General features: G+C 44.6%; 1 protein-coding gene across 1 annotated transcript in view; it reads right to left on the reverse strand.

Moving 5' to 3' along the window:
- Window positions 1-19,459, reverse strand: part of colgalt2b (collagen beta(1-O)galactosyltransferase 2b) — a 37,662-nt gene extending 18,203 nt beyond the window's left edge. Inside the window, exon 1 of the mRNA XM_014216471.3 lies at window positions 19,145-19,459. Coding sequence (XP_014071946.1) covers window positions 19,145-19,383 — 239 coding nt within the window. The 5' untranslated portion in view covers window positions 19,384-19,459. The remainder of the gene's footprint in view (window positions 1-19,144) is intronic.
- Between the last annotated feature and the right edge of the window lie 2,925 nt (window positions 19,460-22,384).

Genomic DNA, 22,384 nt, shown 5'->3' on the forward strand with positions numbered 1-22,384 from the left:
TGGAGAGAGAACGTGGGCCTGAAGAACCACAGGGGCAATCATGGGGTTAATAACAGCCCTTTAACAATGTGTGTCCCAGTGTGTGTGTTCGTTCATGTTTGAGCCTGTGTAAGGAGGTATACAGAAAGGTACACACCGGTCTATATAACGTCCCACAGTTGACAGTGCATGTCAGAGCAAAAACCAAGCCATGAGGTTGAAGGAATTGTCCGTAGGGCTCTGAGACAGGATTGTGTGTGTTTTTGCGTTGTCATTATGGGGCATTGTGTGTAGATTGATGAGGGGGAAAAAATGATTTAATACATTTTAGAATAAGGATGTAACGTAACAAAGTGTCGAAAAAGTCAATGGGTCTGAATACTTTCCGAATGCACTGTACATGTTGTATGGTAATGTCAGCAGTGGTTTGTGTGTGTGTGTGTGTGTGTGTATGTGTGTGTGTGTGTGTGTGTGTGTGTGTGTGTGTGTGTGTGTGTGTGTGTGTGTGTGTGTGTGTGTGTGTGTGTGTGTGTGTGTGTGTGTGTGTGTGTGTGTGTGTGTGTGTGTGTGTGTGTGTGTGTGTGTGTGTGTTGCAGAGACATGGGAAGAGAGGTTTAATGAAATTAGCGAGTGGGTGTGTTTGCACATGAATGGGTATGTGGGCGTAAGCTGTTAAGGTAAAAACACCTGACTTGGAGGTAATGAATGCATGTGCATGTGCACTGTCTTTTACATGTTTTTTCAACCACAAAATTGCTGCAGGAAATACATATGTTGGTACATGACTTTTTCAAATGAAAGACATAGCTCTGGGATTTGAATAGGCGTGGATCTGTGAAAAGGTCCAAAACAGAGGAGCTTGGATATGTTCTGTATATGAGGATGCGTGTATGTGCAGGTGTGTGTGTGTGTTCTGCGAGTGCGCATTCTGGAGCATGTGTTTGAGTGTCATTACTTAGTTCCCTTGTCGTATTCCTTATACGAGTCAGTGAGGTCACACTGACAAATATGTCAGAAGGATTGTATCTCATACCTTAGGAAAAAGTAAACCTATTTAGTAAATTCCTCACCATGCTCATTAAAACACAAACAAACAGATGACCACACTAAGGTTTGCTTTCCACATTCCCCACTAAAATGTTAACACAATTCTAGGAGGAGCCTATTCAACCATATAGCAGTTGAAGGTTTCTGACTGATCTTCATTCTTCACTAAGCCCCTCTGAGCCTTAACACACAGCTCACAGGAGAGGGGGGGGGGGGGGTACAGGCAGAGGATAGGCAGGCACACAGCCTGAGATGTCTATCTTTCACTTTTGTGTCTCTTCCTACAGTTTTTTGAGGTGAATCTCCATCATTCCATCTCCTCTCTCCATCTCCTATTCCACACATGCATGTCCTGTTTCCAGGAGGATCTATCCTTTCCAGGCCTCTCAATTTCCTCTCCCCAGCCAGGGAGTGTACAGAGCAGCAGCTTGAGTCCCTGTGTGTCCCCTGTCTCCCAGGCTGCCTGGTCATCCCCACATCCCCCTAACCACACTCACATGCACTGCAGCCAAGCCTGGAAGTCAATGGCAATGATGTGCGAATGGAAAAAATGAATGTGCTTGTGGGATACTGTGTATATCTTAAAGTGTATTTATCAGTGCACATAGTGCCCGTGTCTTAGCGCTTCTATGAATGTGTGTGTACTGTACATGTGAGAGAGAGTGTTGAAGTGTCAACTCCTGCTATGTTTTGTAGGTGTTTAACCCTTTACACTAGTGGGAATTGGCCTATATGGATAGGGCTAAATATACATGTTTCTGACAGAAGAAATATGAAAAGCATATGCAGACACATGGTAGAAATTACAAGAGAACAGTTTGGAGATTATGGGGAAATTATTAGACCGAAGTTGAGGAGAGTTCACCTGACACAAGACTGAATACAAACATTACACTGTTGATTTATATGTGCATTTTACATTTACTGTACTTTTCACCGTATTTGTTGATAACGAAATCTGAAAATACTCTGGATACATTCAGTAACACGATAAGAATATTCCTGGAAAATGTGAGGTAGGTGAAACGTAAGGGGAAAAAATGACAAGGGTTTGAGTGAGAGGACTAACTGGGGACTCCAAGTGGTCACAAACCTCTCCATCGTGTGCACAGTTCCTAAGTCATTTCACTGCACTTTTATGACTCAAAGAAGAGTCTTCAACAAGCACACTTGTAGTTGTTTTGAACACAACACTATCCCCACCATCACACAATTATGGTTGTTGTTTACGCAATCCAAAAACGGCCATTTTAAATCTCAGTCTGGGTCAGGTGAGCATCATTTCAAAGCTTGTTCTATTGCCAACATGACTAGCTACGTTTTAAAAATGATCTTACAGTGTTAGGCTTTCACAGGGCAATTCAAAGAAGCAGATCGTCATTTTGGTGCGCATAGAAAGGAGTCATGAGTTAATTCAGGTGCGTGTTCCATGGCGAATGTTCTTCACAATATACAATCATAGGCTCATTCTGTTCAGAACAACCCAGGGTATGACACCATGTCATCACACATATTGATCATAAACGTTGACACTGTATATGAGATGAGTTTTATGATATGGAAATGTGAAGTGCTCTTGACTTAGAGCATTTTCCTCACTCAGACAACAAAACATTTGCAAAAGTTGCCCAATTAGTGGGAGGGATGGGGGCAACTTCTTGTCGCATGGAGTGATCAAGTTCAAAACAGCCGTCAGTCAAAACCCATACAGAGCTGTGAAGCGCAGAGCCATTTATAGCATTTTACTGTACAGCTTCTCAGTGCCCAAATCTGCCATTTTCAACCCGTATACAAGTACGAGTGTAAAGGGTTAACAATCCAGGCTTTGAGGGTTTGGACTTAACACTGGTCCCACCCTCCTTCTTTTCACTCATCTCTCACTTTATTCATTCACGCTGCCCTCTTGGAAGTTTCCAGAAACTCTCCAGCTCATTATCTTCAGGCCCGGAGCACTGCATCTCTGCTTTCTTTCTTTATGATATGCATCTGGACAACACATGCTCCTAGGTTTCACCTACACATCCTTCCCCTCTCTTTCTCTCTCTCCATCCCTCTCTCCTTTATCTATGGGTCCCACCTGGACTGGCTATGCCATCATCAGTGAGGAAGGTATGATTAGCTGACAGTGACAGTGATCAATGGGAGGGGTCAGAAGGGTCACACCTGGTCCAAAAACACTCAACAAACACTTCAGTGAAAGTAACGAGGCCTAAAATCCTTCTAATGTATCTTGCTTTGACATACCCTCGTACTGTAACTAGTGTTAACAGATATGCATCACTCTGTCTAAATGGTGTGTGTGTGTGTGTGTGTGTGTGTGGGGGGGGGGGGGGGGGGGGGGTGAGACCTACTAGCCGAATTCCTCAGAACAGGCATTTCGTCAACTTGAAAAACAACTTCATATTGGAGTTGTGGCTGTTTACAAGTGTATCTGCTATCTAATAGACCAGAATGGTCTGGCCTCTTCCCGCCATCTTTGAGGACATGTATTTCCATTGTTAAAGTGGTCACTTGACTATCTTGTCAATATAATAGATCATCTTTGGAGTTAGTAGAGCACTGCAGCAGCCCTGAGACAGAAAGAACTAGTGATGGGCTATAGATACTTAAACTATTAACTGCAATTCCGGTGATTAGCGTCGGGGTTAAGGATAGGTAGCCGCCCTCCCCTCCCCAGGCTGACGTGGCTGAGGCAACGCATGCTGGCCTGGCAGGGAGGGGTGGCTGGGTGAGACCTACTAGCCAAATTCCTCAGAACATTCACAGTCAACACACGGCAGAATGGCCCATGCTCCTCCCCCTTAGAGCCTATACAGCACCTCATCCTCACACACATGACTTATCCATACACACTCTCAGTCAGGCCAAACAAGGTAACTTGCAAATATCATCTGTCAGAAGACTCTCTGTGTTCTTGCCCTCTGGGCTACCCACGCATACTTTTTACACACTTTCATCCATAAATTCACACTGTCGATTTCTACACACATTGAATGCCTTGCTCCCTAACATGCAATTTCTCACACTTAGTCACCCACATGAAATACACAGACAGCTTTGAAATATACACTGAGTGTACAAAATATTAGCAACACCTTCCTAATATTGAGTTGCACCCTCCCCTTTTGCCCTCAGAACAGCCTCAATTCATCAGGGCATGGACTATACAAAGATTCAAAAGCGTTCCACAGGGATGCTGGCCCATGTTGACTCCAATGCTTCCCACAGTTGTGTCAAGTTGGCTGGATGTTCTTAGGGCGGTGGACCATTCTTGATACACAATGGGAACTGTTGAGTGTGAAAAACCCAGCAGCGTTGCAGTTATTGACACAAACCGGTGCACCTGGCACCTACTACCATACCCCGTTCAAAGGCACTCTTTTGTCTTGTCCATTCTCCCTCTGAATCCATGTCTCAATTCTCTCAAGGCTTAAAAATCCTTCTTTGACCTGTCTCCTCCCCTTCATCTACACTGATTGAAGTGGATTTAACAAGTGACATAAATAAGGGACCATAGCCTTCACCTGGATTCACCTGGTCAGTCTATGTCATGGAAAGAGCAGGTGCTCCTTAATGTCTTGTACACTCAGTGTATTTGTCACTATCACTCTGAAGCATAAACGCTCTCATCCATCTTAATATGCTTTCTGAAAACCCTAACCTCTGTCTCACTGCACATCTAGATGAATAACCTACTCAGTCCTGTCTAGATCATTTCAAACTGATAGTAAATTATACAATCACAATGACTTTGCTTATCAGGGACAATAAGAAAGACAGATCGACTGAGAGAGAGAGAGAGAGAGAGAGAGAGCAAAGAGGTAGGGGGAGAGAGACGGGGGGGATAGAAGAGGGATGGATAGAGAGTGAGAGAGCATGAACAGCGGTAGTAAAGTGTGTCTCAGTGTTTAAGACAGGATGATGACACACAGACAGGCAGACTGACTGGGCTAAAATGGTATGAGCTCCTCTGGCCACTGTCCTGTCATCATTACATCCCTCAAAACACCTCTCTCTCTCTCTCTCATGTATTTTCTTGTCTTTCTGAAGAGAAATCAAATACTTTGTCTGGATAGCAGTTTATTTCAGCATTGGCCAGATCCATTGTTGCTGGGCTGCTTCCAGAACTATTAGGCAAGAGACAATCACTTCCATGCTAACAGGCCCTTCTAACTGAGCACTCTGCTCTGTTTCAGCTCTCCTTTGGGGATCCACTAACACATGGCCCAGGATGTTCTGAGTACAGCCACAACTCCTGGCAGGGGACATGGAGCTGTTTTCTCTGATGTCAGACATAGGTCTGGGAACAGTCCCATATCCTCTCAGGTTCTATGAGGGAACAACTGGTATTAACACTCCTCAGGTAAGAATGGTGTGTATAAATCATATCAGGAGTGTGTGTGTTCATATTATGTTGAGTGAGTTAGAAGGATGTTATGTTATGTTGTGTGAATAATGTAGTTCCTGTGACACTGAGCTACTCCCTAAGCATAAGTCTAGCCCAAGGCGATGGGAAATTTGGTATGGGATTGGTAATGGGAATCAGAAGGAGAGGCAGGGTACTGGCCAGCTGAGTAGAAACAGACACACACACACCACCACATGCAGACCCCAACGGACTGACACTGGGCCAGAGCACTGAGGATAATTAAACACACACTCACATACCAGCCATGTGCCAGTGATATGATCTAATGCACAGAGTGAGAGAGGGAAATCAAATCAAAGAGAGAAAGAGTGAGAGGGAAAAAGAGAGAGAGAGTGAGAGAGAGATGGGGAGAAGATGATACAGAGAAACCAAGAGAGAAAAAATCTGATATAATCATTTACATTCACAAAAGCCCCAATTGTCTGCTTCAAATTCAAAAAAACTTATCCTGTCTTCTTCCCCCTTTCCTTTCTGTGAAAAAAACACTCCCAAAAATGTCAAAGGATCTCCTGACATGGTCAAAAAGACATAAACCAAGGCCCTCATCCCCAGGCCTGACAGAAGAATTAGAACCATGAGATACCCTTCCAGATCCCACACTGCTATCATCCCTGACAGAAGAATTAGAACCATGAGATACCCCTCCAGATCCCACACTGCTATCATCCCTGACAGGAGAATTAGAACCATGAGATACCCTTCCAGATCCCACACTGCTATCATCCCTGACAGAAGAATTAAAACCATGAGATACCCCTCCAGATCCCACACAGCTATCAGGCCTGACAGAAGAATTAGAACCATGAGATACCCCTCCAGATCCCACACTGCCATCAGGCCTGACAGAATAATTAAAACCATGAGATACCCCTCCAGATCCCACACTGCTATCATCCCTGACAGAAGAATTAAAACCATGAGATACCCCTCCAGATCCCACACAGCTATCAGGCCTGACAGAAGAATTAGAACCATGAGATACCCCTCCAGATCCCACACTGCTATCATTCCTGACAGAAGAATTAAAACCATGAGATACCCCTCCAGACCCCACACTACTATCAGGCCTGAGGTGCCACAGTTGCACTCGGAGGTGGATCAAGGTTCTATACTCCCAGCAAGATTCTACACAGCACAATGGAATTCTAGGAGATCCCAGGGATGTGTGTGCTTTGGGGACCTTTAACAGAATGTGACTGGCAGAATTGGTGTTGTATATGGAGGATGAGGGCTGCAGTAGATATCTCAGATGGGGGGAGTGAGGCCAAAGAGGGTTTTATAAATAAGCATCAACCAGTGGGTCTTGCAAAGGGTATACAGAGATGATCAGTTTACAGAGGAGTATAGAGTGTCCTATAAGGAGCATTGGTGGCAAATATGATGGCCGAATGGTAAAGAACATCTAGCCGCTCGAGAGCATCCTTACCTGCCATCTATAAATGATGTCTCCGTAATCTAGCATGGGTAGGATGGTCATCTGAATCAGGGTTAGTTTGGCAGCTGGGGTGAAAGAGGAGCGATTACGATAGAGGAAACCAAGTCTAGATTTAACTTTAGCCTATAGCTTTGATATGTGCTGAGAGAAGGATAGTGCACCTTCTAGCAATACTCCCAAGTACTTGTATGAGGCGACTGACTACCTTAAGCTCTAAACCCTCAGAGGTAGTAATAACACCTGTGGGAATAGGGGCATTCTTCTTACCAAACCACATGGCCTTTGTTTTGGAGGTGTTCAGAAAAAGGTTAAGGGTAGAGAAAGCTTTGTTGGAAACGAAGAAAGCTTTGTTGTAGAGCATTTAACACAAAATCTGGGGAGGGGCCAGCTGAGTATAAGACTGTATCATCTGCATATAAATGGATGAGAGAGCTTCCTACTGCCTGAGCTATGTTGTTGATGTTTATTGAGAAGAGCGTGGGGCCTAGGATCGGGCCTTGGGGTACTCCCTTGGTGACAGGTAGTGGCTGAGACAGCAGATTTTCTGACTTTATACACTGCACTCTTTGAGAGAGGTAGTTAGCAAATCAGGCCAAAGACCCCACAGAGACAAGTCAATAAAAATAGCAGCACAACATTGCTTAGAATCAAGGACAATGGTGACATCATTGAGGACCTTTAAGGTTGCAGTGACACATCCATAACCTGAGCGGAAACCAGATTGGATACCAGAGAGAATACTACAGACATCAAGAAAGCCAGTCAGTTGATTATTGACACATTTTCCCAACACTTTTGATAAACAGGGCAAAATAGAAATAGGCCAATAACAGTTGGATCAGCTTGATCTCCACCTTCAAATAAAGGATGAACCGTGGCTGCTTTCCAAGCAATGGGAACCTCCCCAGAAAGGAGAGACAGGTTAAAAAGATTGGAGATAGGCTTGGCGATGATAGGGGCAGCAACCTTAAAGAAGAAAGGGTCTAAACCATCTGACCCAGATGTTTTTCTGGGTTCAAGTTTAAGGAGTTCCTTTAGCACCTCGGACTCTGTGACTGCCTGCAGGGAGAAACTTTGTAACGGGCAGGGGAAAAAGATGGAGAAGCATCAGGTATAGTCGCATTAGAAGGGATGGGAGATGAGGAAATGTTCGACGGGCAAGGAGGCATGGCTTAGTCAAATAGGAATCCTGACTTAATGAAGTGGTGATTTAAAGAGCTCAGTCATGTGTTTCTTGTCAGTAACAACCACATTATCAACATTAAGGGACATGGGCAGCTGTGAGGCTGAGGGTTTATTCTCCAGGTCTGTTTTCCAGAACTTCTTGGGGTTAGACCCACAGAGAGAGAACTGCTCCTTAAAGTAACTAACTTTGGCTATCTGGATAGCGTAAGTGCACTTATTTCTCATTTGCCTGAACGATAGCCAGTCAGCTTGAGTATGTGTGTGCCGAGCCTTTCGCCAAATGCAATTCTTGAGGTAGAGTAACTCTGCAAGATCACGGTCGAACCAGGGGCTGAACCTGTTTTTAATTCTCATTATCTTCATGGGGTCGTGTTTGTTAACAATACCACTGAAAATATCAAAAAATAAGAGTTTGATCCCCTCGACTCTATCCCATTTTACATAGGCCAGTTCATAAAGGAAGGCTTGCTAATTAAAGTTTTTTAGCAAGCATCTATGACAAATCAGCACAGGTCGTTTCACTGAGCAGCCATTACGAACCAAGGCTGTAAAACAGTGATCACTAAGGTCAATACAGAAAACACCAGACTGATACCTATCAGGATTATTTGTGAGGATAACATCGAGGAGAGTAGCCTTTTCTGGGTGTTTGGAGTCATACATTGTGGGATTGGTAATAATCTGAGAAAGATTTAAGGAGTCCCATTGCTTTAGGACTTGGTCAGGTGGTTTAAGCATGTCCCAGTTTAGGTCACCTAGCAGGACAAATTCAGACTTAATGTAAGGGGGGCAGGAGAGAGCTTAGGGCAGGTAGGATACAGGCCGGTGCTGATGGAGGACGATAGCACCCAGCAACAGTCAACAAAGAGCTATTTGAAAGTTTAATGCTTAAAACCAGCAAATCAAATTGTTTGGGGACGGACTTGGTGGAGACAATCGAGCACTGAAGGTGATCCTTGGTAAAGATTGCCACTCCCCCACCTTTGGAAGATCTGTCTTGCCAAACAAGGTTATAACCAGAAAGTTTAACATCAGTATTCAGAACACTCTTCCCTAACCACGTCTCAATACTGACCAACACATTTGGATTGGAGCTGTGAACCCACACTTTCAATTGATCCATTTTAGGTAATAAGCTTCTAGTGTTAACGTGCAGAAAACCCAGGCTTTTACGAGAGCAGAAATCAGTGAAGCAGATATCAGAGCACAAGTCAGAATTGGGGCTTGCAACAGTAGATGGGCCAGGGTGTACATGCACATTTCCTGATATCATCAACAGTAATACAATCAAGGCACGGCATAGGACAGGAAGAGCTCTGCAGTGCTGATTTATGACATCTGAATGTGCATCAGATGGCAACAAGATCATATTGTACAGCAATTTTATCAGGTAACATGAATACAAAACAAGAGGTGGTTAGAATAAGATGGGAGGCCAAAAGTCTGTGTAACCAATAGAGAGTCAGAGTCCCTAGTGTGGGAACAAACAGTCTGTCCCACGGTGTGGTAAAGAAAGTTTGTAGTCAACAAAGTATGCAGGAGTTCTGAGGCAAAAAGCAAAATAGAAAAATGCACAAGAAAAAAATCAAATATATAACGACTTGCGGCTAGCCATTGTAAGTTCAGAGTTACTCGCCCCAACAGTGCGTGTGTGCTGGAGGCGAGCGAAAGCTCGGGAGTGTGGTGGGGGTACCTGTACCAGAGAGGGGGAGACAGGGCAGACGGTGAACAGATTGCCAGGTGGAATCCAAGCAGCAGTGCAGCATGCAACGGGAGTAGGGAGATGCTTTTATTTCTGGAAGAAGATTTCTTGTAGAAAATGCCAGTGAATGGTCTTTGAACAGTGGGAGGGGGCTTCAAAGGCTCCTGCCACTTGTTGGACCCAAAGGCCTCGATACCCTTTACTTCACACCTAAGTGCTAATTGAGCATTAACTCAGCATTCAGTTTCTATAAAGTAAAATATATCATTGTAATGTACTTTTTTTCATTTTTCTTTTTCTTCTTGGCTTTCAAAATAGCATCAGACCAAACACTAGTCACTCAGTTCCAGGTTGGATGGTGTCCTCAGGTCTCTGCTGTTTGTTTGCTAGAGCACCCTCCATATAGCTTGGAAAAGGGAAATCTTGGAAGCAGTAAGCTCTCTGGTTAATTTTGGTTCAAAATTAGGTTGTAGGTTTGGAGTTTTGATCTGGAGTGAAGACCATGCTGTGGAGGGTAGCATCCTGCATATGTACCTGCCGAAAAATGCAAGTTTATCTAACTCCAAATCTATAATTTTGTAAAAATTTGTAAAAATGTGAGAGCTCACATGCAGCTGTCTCTCTCTCCGAGGGGGGCGTGACATCTGTGCTAACAGCACTATAATACCTAAGGCTTAAGGGCACACATGGTTTAGATGGTACTCTCTTTCATCTGCATGTAGCATTAAAACATGATGTGTGGTTCAGATTTTTTCTTTGTGGTTCAGATTCCTTGGTGTGTGCATTGTGCAGTGGGTTATGTCATATGATACTCTAACATGGGGATACGAGCATAGAAACCACATGGAATTCTCTGCTATTAGGCTATTTCACATCAATACAGTTCATTCTGGGAACTGTTGTCTTTTCACAGTCCTGACATGATCTATGTCGAAACACATCGACAAACCATCTCTCCCTCCAGTTCACCACCTGGGAAAGCACTTAAACAGCCCACAGACCCAGCTCCAGACTACTGAGTTACTCCTGAACGCTGCCCCAAAGATGAGCTCAGCCTTTCCCTCCAGTCACAACACGTAGTCATGACCTGGTGACCAATCACAGGGCTGAGTTACATACCATCAACCAATCACTGGCCTGGGTCCAGGCCCGGGTCCAGTTGTTGGCCTGTAACCAGCTCAATGTTGTCCTGGGGGCAGAGGAGGGAGGGGAGGGGGGAGGGTACACTGTTTGAGCATGGATGGAATGTGGGTTCACTTTACTAACCTGCTCACTGCCCCTGTGTAATTCTCAACACAAGCCTGCCAACCACCCTGCCTCCGCCCCCTGTCTACCTCTTTCCTAATAACCATTCCCTGCATTCTTTCACATTACAGTGTGAGTCTTTCTCACCTCTCTCTCAGTCTTCTCTGTCAGACAGACACCTCCATTTGCTTTTCAGACTACTGAAGCTTTCTGTGGCGAGTGTGTTATCCCATCTGTTCTGTGTCTCTATCATACACACAGACTGCCCTTCCTCCAGCCATGACCCAGTTGAAACTCTCATGTGCCCCTACATACACACATGAACAGCGACAGTCGCAGAGGAAGGGCAGGGAGAACTGAAAGGTGAGCAGGTTGCAAGCTCTACCCATCAGCCCCAACACAAACACACAGCCTTGGGCCTTGCCGCCCAGTAATCAGCCACTAGCACTGGGTCTGTGGCCAGCACACATTTAATCACACAATCAGCTTTTATTTCACGAATCATAATTCTACCATTCTGTTGCTTTCACTGCCTAGCATTATTTAGGTTGTATAACCACATATACAATACATATACTGTATATGTATTGTTGATGGTGCCGACAGACATGAGAGCTCTGCTTCTAGCTCCTAAGCAACTTTGCAGTATTTAGTTTTTTTGTGTGTTATTTCTTACATTATTAGCACAGAAGGTTTTTTGTGTTATTATATACAGCCGGAAATAACTTTTGGATATCAGAGCGGCGGTAACTCACCAGCATTACGACCAGGAATACGACATCCCCGAAGTGGATCCTTTGTTCATACCCCCCCAGGGCAATTGAACTTATCCCATTGGCTGCTCCAAAACACCGACGGCGGAGAAGAGGTATTCAGAGTGGACTTCTAGTCTGACTCAGGAGGCGTGCACACCATCCACCTCTTCTGAGTATATTACTCGCTAATGTTCTGTCTAAAGTAGATGAGCTCAGGGCGAGGATCTCCTTCCAGAAAGACATCAGGGACTGTAACCTACTCTGTTTCACAGAATCATGGCTCTCTCCGGATATACTGTCCCCGTCCATACAGCCAGCTGGGTTCTCAGTACATCGCGCAGACAGGAATAAAGAACTCTCCTGGAAGAAGAAAGGCGGTGGTGTATGTTTCATGATTAACTACTCATGGTGTGATTGTGATAACGTACAGAAACTCAAGTCCTTTTGTTCACCCGACGTAGAATACCTTACAATCAAATGCCGACCGTATTACCTCCCAAGAGAAATCGCTTCAGTCATAGTCACAGCCGTGTATATTCCCTCTCAAGCTGATACCACAACGGCCCTTAAGGAACTACACTGGACTTTATGCAAATTGAAAACCACATATCCTGAGGCCGCATTTATTGTAGCTGGGGGTTTTAACAAAGCAAATTTAAGGAAAATGCTACTGAAGTTCTAACAACACATTCACTGTAGTACTCGCTCTGGAAAAACACTCGACCACTGCTACTCCCCCTTCCGGGATAACTTCAAGGCCATCCCCCGCCCTCCCTTTGGCAAATCAGATCACACATTTCTGCCTATAGGAAGGGAGGAGCAAAATGAATTTGTGATCTGATTTGCTGAAGGGAGGGTGGGAGAGGGCCTTGTAGTTATCCCGAAAGGGGGAGTAGCAGTGGTCGAGTGTTTTTCCAGAGTGAGTACTACAGTCAATGTGTTAACAGGAAGTACCCATGCTAAGGTCTATTCAACGCTGGTCTGACCAATCGGAATCCATGCATCAAGATTGTTTTTATCATGCAGACTGGGATATGTTCCAGGTAGCCTCTGATAACAACATTGACGTATACACGGACACGGTGACTGAGTTCATCAGGAAGTGTATAGAGGATGTTGCTCCCATGGTGACTATTAAAACCTACCCAAACCAGAAACCATGTATAGATGGCAGCATTCGTGCAAAACTGGAAGTGCGAACCATCGCATTTAACTATGGCAAGGTGACTGGAAATATGGTTGAATTCAAACAGTGTAGTTATTCCCTCCATTAGGCAATCAACAGGCAAAACGTCCGTACAGAGACAAAGTGGAGTCAGAATTCAACAGCACAGACACGAGCCGTATGTGGCAGGGTCTACAGACAATCGTGGATTACAAAGGGAAAACCAGCCATGACGTGGACACCGACGTCTTGCTCACGGATAAGTTAAACACCTTCTTTCCACGCTTTGAGGATAACACAGTGCCACCGACGCGGCCCGCTCCCAAGGACTGTGGGACTGCTCTCGTTCGCCGTGGCCGACGTGAGTAAGACATTTAAGCGTGTTAACCCTCGCAAGGCTGCCAGCCCAGACGGCATCCCTAGCCTCGTCCTAAGAGCATGCGCAGACTAGCTGTCTGGAACTAAATGACTATCGCCCCGTAGCACTCATGTCTGTCATCATGAAGTGCTTTGAGAGGCTAGTTAAGGATCATATCACCTCTACCTTACCTGACACTCTAGACCCACTTCAATTTGCTTACCGCCCCAATAGATCCACGGACAATGCAATCGCTATTGCACTACACACTGGCCTATCCCAACTGGACAAGAGGAATACCTATGTAAGAATGCTGTTCATTGACTATAGCTCAGCCTTCAACACCATAGTACCCTCCAAGCTCATAATTAAGCTCGGGGCCCTGGGTCTGAACACCACCCTGTGCAACTGGGTCCTTGACTTCCTGACGGGCCGCCCCCAGGTGGTGGAGGTAGGAAACAACACCTCCACTTCGCTGATCCTCAACACAGGGGCCCCACAAGGGTGCATGCTCAGCCCCCTCCTGTACTCCCTGTTCACCCATGACTGTGGATACGCACGCCTCCAACTCAATCATCAAGTTTGCAGATGACACAACAGTAGTAGGCCTGATTACCAACAATGACGAGACAGCCTACAGGGAGGAGGTGAGGGTCCTGGCAGAGTGGTGCCAGGAAAATAACCTCTTCAAAACGAAGGGGCTGATCGTGGATTCTCATACTTAAAAAAACTCTTCTTCATGGTACAGTCATTATCAACACTGAACATCTAGGCTGCTCAACCACCCAATAAATGTCTCTTTGCCAAAAACTTCTCATTGGCAGTCAGTATTGAGAGCATGCAGAGATATACTGAGACCTTTACAGTCATTGGTTCAGATTCAGGAGAACAATACAGACAGACAGTAGAATGCAGCAGCAACAGGCACATCCTATAGGCAGGGGTCAGGCAGGGGTCGGGCAGGGGTCAGTAACAGACGGCCCGCAGGCCAAAAACGTAATTCAGCAAAAAATAAGTTGAATTTAGGAAATCTGTTCCCAAATTTTAAAACACCAGGGTAGATATTTGTTTGTGTGTGTGTGTGTGTGTGTGTGTGTGTGTGTGTGTGTGTGTGTGTGTGTGTGTGTGTGTGTGTGTGTGTGTGTGTGTGTGTGTGTGTGTGTGTGTGTGTGTGTGTGTGTGTGTGTGTGTGTGTTGGGAAGTGTTCTCAATGAGAAACAGACAGACATAAAGCTGCAAACAAAAGCAAGCCTTGAAAGGATGAGTGGTAAACAAAAGACTAAAGCATCCCACTGGCGATGACTCCAATTCTGGGAGTAACAGAGAAAACGCATTAAACTATCAAGTCCCTCTTAAAAGTTTCCATGTGCAACAAAATAGGTATGTGATGGGCATTCTCCACATGCTTGTGCACTGACTTTCTTTGTCCCTGTAGACTAGTCATCCAGACCTTTCGTCTCTCCCGTGATTCTCTCCACAGCACTTTACGCATCACTTCCTCAGTGCGTTGAGCACCCACCTTTTGTGCCGCTGTCAGAGCCACTCAGTGTCTACTCTCTCCCCATCTCCAATCACTTGATTAAGTTGTATATCAAAATATCTTGCTTGGAACGTGCTAGGTAAAACAACATATTTATTGAATACCTCAGTAGTCTATTTATTATACTTCTTAATAAAGCACAATGAATGACTTTATAAGAGGATTACTCATGGGCTGGTGTCAAACACTGTAAAAGTTAGTGGCACCAGTGACACTAGGGGAAAACGTTAGTCTGGAGCCCTGTAATAGTAGTTAACACAGATGCTTCTCATCTGAAACAGTCCGGAACAGTTTGTGCATATATTATGATGTCATTTTGTGAGGTTATTGCTAGTTTTACGCAACTAAGATCTCCTCTGCAAAAATGTCTAAATTAATGACAGATTTCTTGAGTTATCTTACACTGAACAAAAATTTTAATGCAACATGCAACAATTTCAAAGATGTTACTGAGTTACAGTTCACATTAGGAAATCAGTCAATGAAATAAAATCATTAGGCCCTAATCTATGGATTTCACATGACTGTTGGTCACAGATACTATCCCTTAAAAAAGGTAGTGGTGTGGATCAGAAAACCAGTCAGTATCTGGTGTGACCACCACTTGCATCATGCAGCGTGACACATCTCCTTCGCATAGAGTTGATCAGGCTGATGATTGTGGCCTGTGGAATGTTGTCCCACTCCTCTTAATGGCTGTGCGAAGTTGCTGGATATTGGCAGGAACTGGAACACGTTGTCGTACTCGTCGATCCAGAGCATCACAAACATGCTCAATGGGTGACATGTCTGGTCAGTGTGCAGGCCATGGAAGAACTAAGACATTTTCAGCTTCCAGGAATTCTATACAGATCCTTGGGACATGGGGCCATGCACTATCATGCTGAAACATAAGGTGATGGCGGCGGATGAATGGCACAACAATGGGCCTCAGGATCTCATCATGGGATCTCTGTGCATTCTCATTATAAAATGCAATTGTGTTCATTGTCCTTAGCTTATGCCTGCCCATTCCATAACCCCACAGCCACCATGGGGCACTCTGTTCACAACGTTGACATCAGCAAATCACTCGACCACACGACACCATACACAACGCCATACACACTGTCTGCCATCTGCCCAGTACAGTTGAAACCGGGATTCATCCGTGAAGAACAGACTTCTCTAGCATGCCAGTGGCCATTGAAGGTGAACATTTGTACACTGAAGTCGGCTACGACGCCGAACTGCAGTCAGGTCAAGATCCTGGTGAGGACGACAAGCACGCAGATGAGCTTCCCTGAGACGGTTTCGGACTGGTTGTGACGAAATTCTTTGGTTGTGCGAACCCAGTTTCATCAGCTTTCTGGGTGGTGGTCTCAGACAATTCCACAGGTGAAGAAGCCAGATGTGGAGCTCCTGGGCTGGTGTGGTTACAGATGGTCTGCGGTTGTGAGGCTGGTTGGACGTACTGCCAAATTCTCTAAAACAACGTTGGAGGCGGTTTATGGTAGAGAAATTAACATTCAATTCTCTGGAAAAAGCTCTGGTGGACGTTCCTGCAGTCAGCATGCCAGTTGTACGCTCCCTCAAAACTTGAGACATCTGTGGCATTTTGTTGGGTTAAGTCAAAACTGTAACTCGGCCACTCAAGACCACTCACTGTCTTCTTGGTAAGCAACTTCAGCGTAGATTGTGCCTTGTGTTTTAGGTTATTGTCCTGCTGAAAGGTAAAATCATTTCCCAGTGTCTGGTGGAAAGCAGACTGAACCAGGTTTTACTCTAGGATTTTGCCTATGCTTAGCTCCATTCCATTTATTTTTTATCCTGAAAAACTCCCCAGTCCTTAACGATTACAAGAATACCCTAACATGATGCAGCCACTACTATGCTTAAAAATATGGAGAGTGGTACTCAGTAATGTGTTGTATTGGATTTGCCCCAAACATTACACGTTGTATTCAGAACAAAAAGTGAATTGCTTTGCCACATTTTTTTGCAGTATTACTTTAGTGCCTTATTGCAAAACAGTGTTTTGTCTGTACAGGCTTCCTTATTTTCACTTTGTCAATTAGGTTAGGATTGTGGAGTAACTACAATATTGTTGATCCATCCTCAGTTTTCTCCTATCACAGCCATTAAAGTATGTAACTGTTTTAATATCACCATTGGCCTCATTGTAAAATCCCTGAGCGGTTTCATCCTCTCTTGCAACTGAGTTAGGAAGGATGCCTGTATCTTTGTAGTGACTGGGTGTATTGATACAGCATCCAAAGTGTAATTAATAACTTCACCATGCTCAAAGGGATATATTAAATGTCTGTTTTTTTATTTATTTTTACCCATCTACCAATAGGTGCCCTTCTTTGTGAGGCATTAGAAAACCTCCCTGGTCTTTGTGGTTGAATCTGTGCTTGAAATTCACTGAGGGACCTTACAGATAATTGTATGTGTGTGGTACAGAGATGATGTAGTCATTCAAAAATTATGTTTAACACTATTATTGCACACAGAGTGATGCAACTTATTATGTGACTTGTGAAGCACATTTTTACTCCTGAACTTATTTAGGATTGCCATAACAAAGGGGTTGAATACTTATTGACTCCAGACATTTCAGCTTTTCATTTTTAATTAATTTACCAACATATCAAAAAACATTATTCCACTTTGACCTTATGGGGTTCTGTGTGTAGGCCAGTGACAAAAAAAGCTAAATTTAAACCATTTAAATTCAGGCTGTAGCACAAAATGTTTTGGAAAAAGTTAAGGGGCTTGAATACTTTCTGAAGGCACTGTAGCCCAAAGGCGTCTGCATGCCTCCCAGCCGAAACAGTCGGGAAGAGTTTGTGCATATATTATGATGACATTTTGTGACATTTTTGTTCGTTTTGGACTTCGGTAAGGTTTTTTTTGGTTGTTCGGGCACATTACATTTTTTCTTGAGGCAAGCCGAAGTCAGTAGCTGAAGTCTACGCCCATTCGTCAGTGATTGGTCAACAATATAGATTCTTCAGTAAAGTCTTTGTTGTCCTTCAATGAGAGACATTTCTTTATTTCGAAATGGTGCCCCAAACATCTTAGTTAGATCTAAAATAGCGCAACTAAGATCTCCTCTGCAAAAACATCAAAATGAATGACAGATTTATTGAGTTGTCTTAGATTAATTCTGATTATTTAGAGGAAGTGTATACTGGCTACAGCGTCTCAAAATGGACAAACAGTACTATTGTCGCTTTTTTCTAATTTTTCAAGCAAATGTCTTTTAAGGGAGTATACGAACACATTTCGTTTGGTTCACTTAGCCGACTTTGGCTAGCCGCCAGCAGAACTGAAGCATGCTGACACCTTAAAAGACAGCTTGGCTTTTATAATGTTTAAGGCTTAAGCAGACAGGCAGACAGAGAACAAGAAGATGCACAGTGACAGCAGAGAAAATTCAGAGACAAATAAACAGCACAAAAGGTGTGGATAAAATGCCAGAGCCGAATTGTTATCCAAGTCCACCCCTGTGTAACTGCCTATGGAGAATTGATGATGGAGACTTTTGGCGATAGGGGCCCCCATCCCCCCATACCTGGCTGCTGTTTTAAGCCCCCTGATTTCTGCAGTGTGTGCATAATAATAAAAAACACCGTCAACAACATGCTCTGCCCATTCATCTACTCCTAACATGCAATTAAGAACCCAGCAGACACGCGTGGAGAGGGCATTGTAAAACGCAGCACCTGGTCTCGTTCACGCTGACAGCAGCGTATCTGTTCTTTACGTGGACAGGACAGGAGGTTCTCATTATAATACCGACACCATACCGACAACAATAAGCTCTATGTTACTTATATGTGTGTACCTTTTCCCATAGTAAAGTGCAAAGCAAGAATTGTCGCGGGCGTGCCACAACTGGCGGCCCTCCGCCGGTGGGTGGTTTTATTTGCCTCCCCAAGTTTTCTGAGCAAATCTTGTTTTAAAAAAAACACACACACACATACACTATATATATATATATATATATATATATATATATATATATATTATTGGACATAAAATACTGTAAACAAATGGACATGAAATACTGTAAAAAAAACAAAACACGCATAATAGAGAGACACATGATCGTATACAAATGTAAGCAAGGTTTGAAATTATTATGTTTTTGTGAAATATTTGCAGTCTAGAAATGATTTGTAATTATGTTCCGACCCCCGACCATCCGCTCAAGAAAAATGGTCCCGCGGATGAATCTAGTTGATGATCCCTGCTGTAGGCTATTGTAGACGATTTGACTGGAATAAAGATGTTAAAAAGTTAGTTGCGTTTCTCACCAGATAGCTATCCGCTCCTTCGGGTAGTCTAGCCTGTCGATGCAGCCCAGGTAGTGCGGCAGGCTGTGCGCTGCGTTGCGAGCCAGAATGGCGATCATGACTTTTGGCATCAGCAGTGACGATTCGGGTCGGACCGGGTCCTGCACCAGAGTCACCAAGTCCGACATGCCACCCGGCATGAGGGCGACAAGCATCGCGCAGAGCAGTCCGATTCCCACGGCTCTAACCGCCGGCATCATTCCCAGATAACACCGTTATCCCAACATGAGTTCTGCCGCGACTGAATATGAGAGTGGGCGATTGTGGGAGGGAGCGAAGAAGGTAGGAAGGGAAGGGAAGGGGATGGAGTGTATGGACCATGGAGAGCACAGGAGGTTGGTGGCACCTTAATTAGGGAGGACACGCTCGTGGTAATGGCTGGAACGGAATCAGTGGAATGGTTTCAAATACATCAAACACACGGTTTCCGAGTGTTTAATGCCATTCCATTTGCTCCGTTCCAGCCATTATTATGAGCTGTCCTCCCCTCAGCAGCCTCCACTGGAGAGAGAGGGGTCTGTCTATCTCCTGTCTACCTCCTCCCAGTCGGCTGCTCCCCAAAACGTTCATATACCTCTCCTACAGCTTTCCTGCTTTCTCTTGGAGACTAGGCTACATAGGCAGGACAGGGGCTGATAAAACATAATGGGGATTCTAACAGGTGCAACAGCACAGAGAGAAGAGGTGGCTCCAAACACGGCCAATAACATTATTTCAGTAAGTAAATAATACATTTCCTTACTCAAATCCAGCAGCTTGAAGCTTTCTGTGCTATAAAACTGATAGCCTAGACACAATAAGCTATTATCATTAAATAATGTTGGGTGAAAGAAGAACGAAAATTGTACCTGCCAGGTATCATAATACCTGGCTTATGAAGTGCAAAGATGGTTGTATATTTCACAATACTGTGTTTGCCAGTTCAAGTCTATGTATGCACAATGCATAAACTGTATGCTGTTCTGAGGGAAATATGTGTATAAATGTGTAACTACTCTTGTGTGGTTGTAATGTCAGATCATTGTAACAACATGTGGTTTGACTGCTTGTGCATGGCTGTCACCGTGGTAAAGTTGGTTTGATTTTCAGGATTTGCCAGACATTCGTACCTTCAAACTTCAATAGCTCACGAACGATTTTAGCTACATACCTCAGGTTAGGCTCTCTATGAAGGAAAATAAGTGTAAAACATTGAACAGGTCTTATTTTCCAGATTCCGATCCGAGTTTCATAATCACACGGCAACGGTGTAGTAAGCCTCGCGCACCGTCAATGCAACTATTTTGGGACCTTCAAAGTGCTTGATCACAATATTCAACCGTCAATTGCTCTTCAACCATGTGACTTAGCAACCTCATTTTAATTGTTATTTCTTACATATAGCGGCATATTGCACACCCTTTCATTTCCTCATCAAAGTATTCCAACATTTAAAAATATATATTTATAAAAAATTCAATAGCTCCTTGACCATGTGACTTAGACACCTCAAACCAACGTTGGAATGTTCACTGGGTAGGGACATACGTCACACGGCCTTTATAAAAAAAAAATTGATACCTTCATTTATTTGTTAATTTTTTTACTTCAAATGTCAAGATCTTCTTGATCACATGACCTAGGCACCTCAAACCAACTTTGTATATTTCAAAGAGAAGGGACACACGTCGCACAGCCTTTGGTTTTACACAATTTTATATAAATATTAGAAAGTATATAATTTCAATAGCTCTTTACCCACATGACTTAGAAACCTCGTTGCAACTTTCATGTATTCCTTATATGGAGAGTTGTTTTGCACAGCCTTTGTTTTTTTCTTAAATAAAATGATTCCAACATTTATTAAAAAATATACAGTACCAGTCAAAAATTTGGACTCACCTACTCATTCAAGGGTTTTTATTTAGTTTAACTTTTTTCTACATTGTCACGCCCTGACCTACTCTACCATAGAAAATAACATCTTTCTATGGTCAGGACGTGACAGTATCCCCCAGTACCCCCCAGTACGCTGCCGTTGAAGACTCTGGACTGGGGAACGCCGTCGTTGAAGACTCTGGACTGCAGGCCGTCGTTGAAGACTCTGGACTGCAGGCCATCTCAGGAGGTTCCGGACTGGGAACTGTCGCCGGAAGCTCCGGACTGGGAACTGTCGCCGGAAGCTCCGGACTGGGAATGCGCACTGGAGGCCTGATGCGTGGGGCTGGCACAGGTGGCGCCAGACTAGTAACACACACCTCAGGGCGAGTGCGGGGAGCAGGAAAAGGACACCTCGGACTGGGCAGGCGCACTGGAGGCCTGATTCATGGGGCTGGCACAGGTGGCGCCAAACTGGTAACACGCACCTCAGGGCAAGTGCGAGGAGCAGGCACAGGGCGTACCAGGCTGAATAGACTCACTGGAGGCCGGGTACATGGGGCAGGCACAGAATATACTGAGCCGTGGAGGCGCACTGGAGATCTCGAGCGTAGAGTTGGCACAACCCGTCCTGGCTGGATGCTCAACCTAGCTCGACAAATGCGGGGCGCGGGCACAGATCGCACCGGCCTGTGAATGTGCACTGGCGACACAGTGCGCATCACCGCATAACACGGTGCTTGCTTCGTCACTCGCTCCCTACGGTAAGCACGGGGAGTTGGCTCAGGTCTCCAACCTGACTCTGCCAATCTCCCCGTGTGCCCCCACACCCCCCCAAAACATTTTTTGGGGCTGCCTCTCGCACTTGCCTCGTGGCTGGTATAGGGCCTCGTAATATTGTCGCTCCGCTTTAGCTGCCTCAATTTCCTCTTTCGGACGGCGATACTCCCCAGCCTGACTCCAGGGTCCTTTCCCGTTCAGAATTTCCTCCCAGGTCCATTCCTGTTTTTCCTGGGCACGCTGCTTGGTCCTTTGGTGGTGGGAGATTCTGTCACGGTTGTCGTAAGGAGAAGCGGACCAAAGTGCAGCGTGATTATCGTTCCACATATTTATTTGAACTGTGAAACTTTGCAATACATACACAATAAACTGAACAAACAAAAACAACAAACCGTGACGCAGAGTAGAAACATACACTAACTCAGAAAGACTCTCCAACAAACCCAGGTGGAAAAAAAACCCTACTTAAGTATGATCTCCAATTAGAGACATCAAGGACCAGCTGCCTCTAATTGGAGATCCCAAACAAAACCCCAACAAAGAAATACAAAACTAGACCCTGAC

This window comes from Salmo salar, chromosome 10 (assembly GCF_965601325.2).
Source record: "Salmo salar chromosome 10, fSalSal1, whole genome shotgun sequence".
In the NCBI taxonomy this organism is placed as follows: Eukaryota; Metazoa; Chordata; class Actinopteri; order Salmoniformes; family Salmonidae; genus Salmo; species Salmo salar.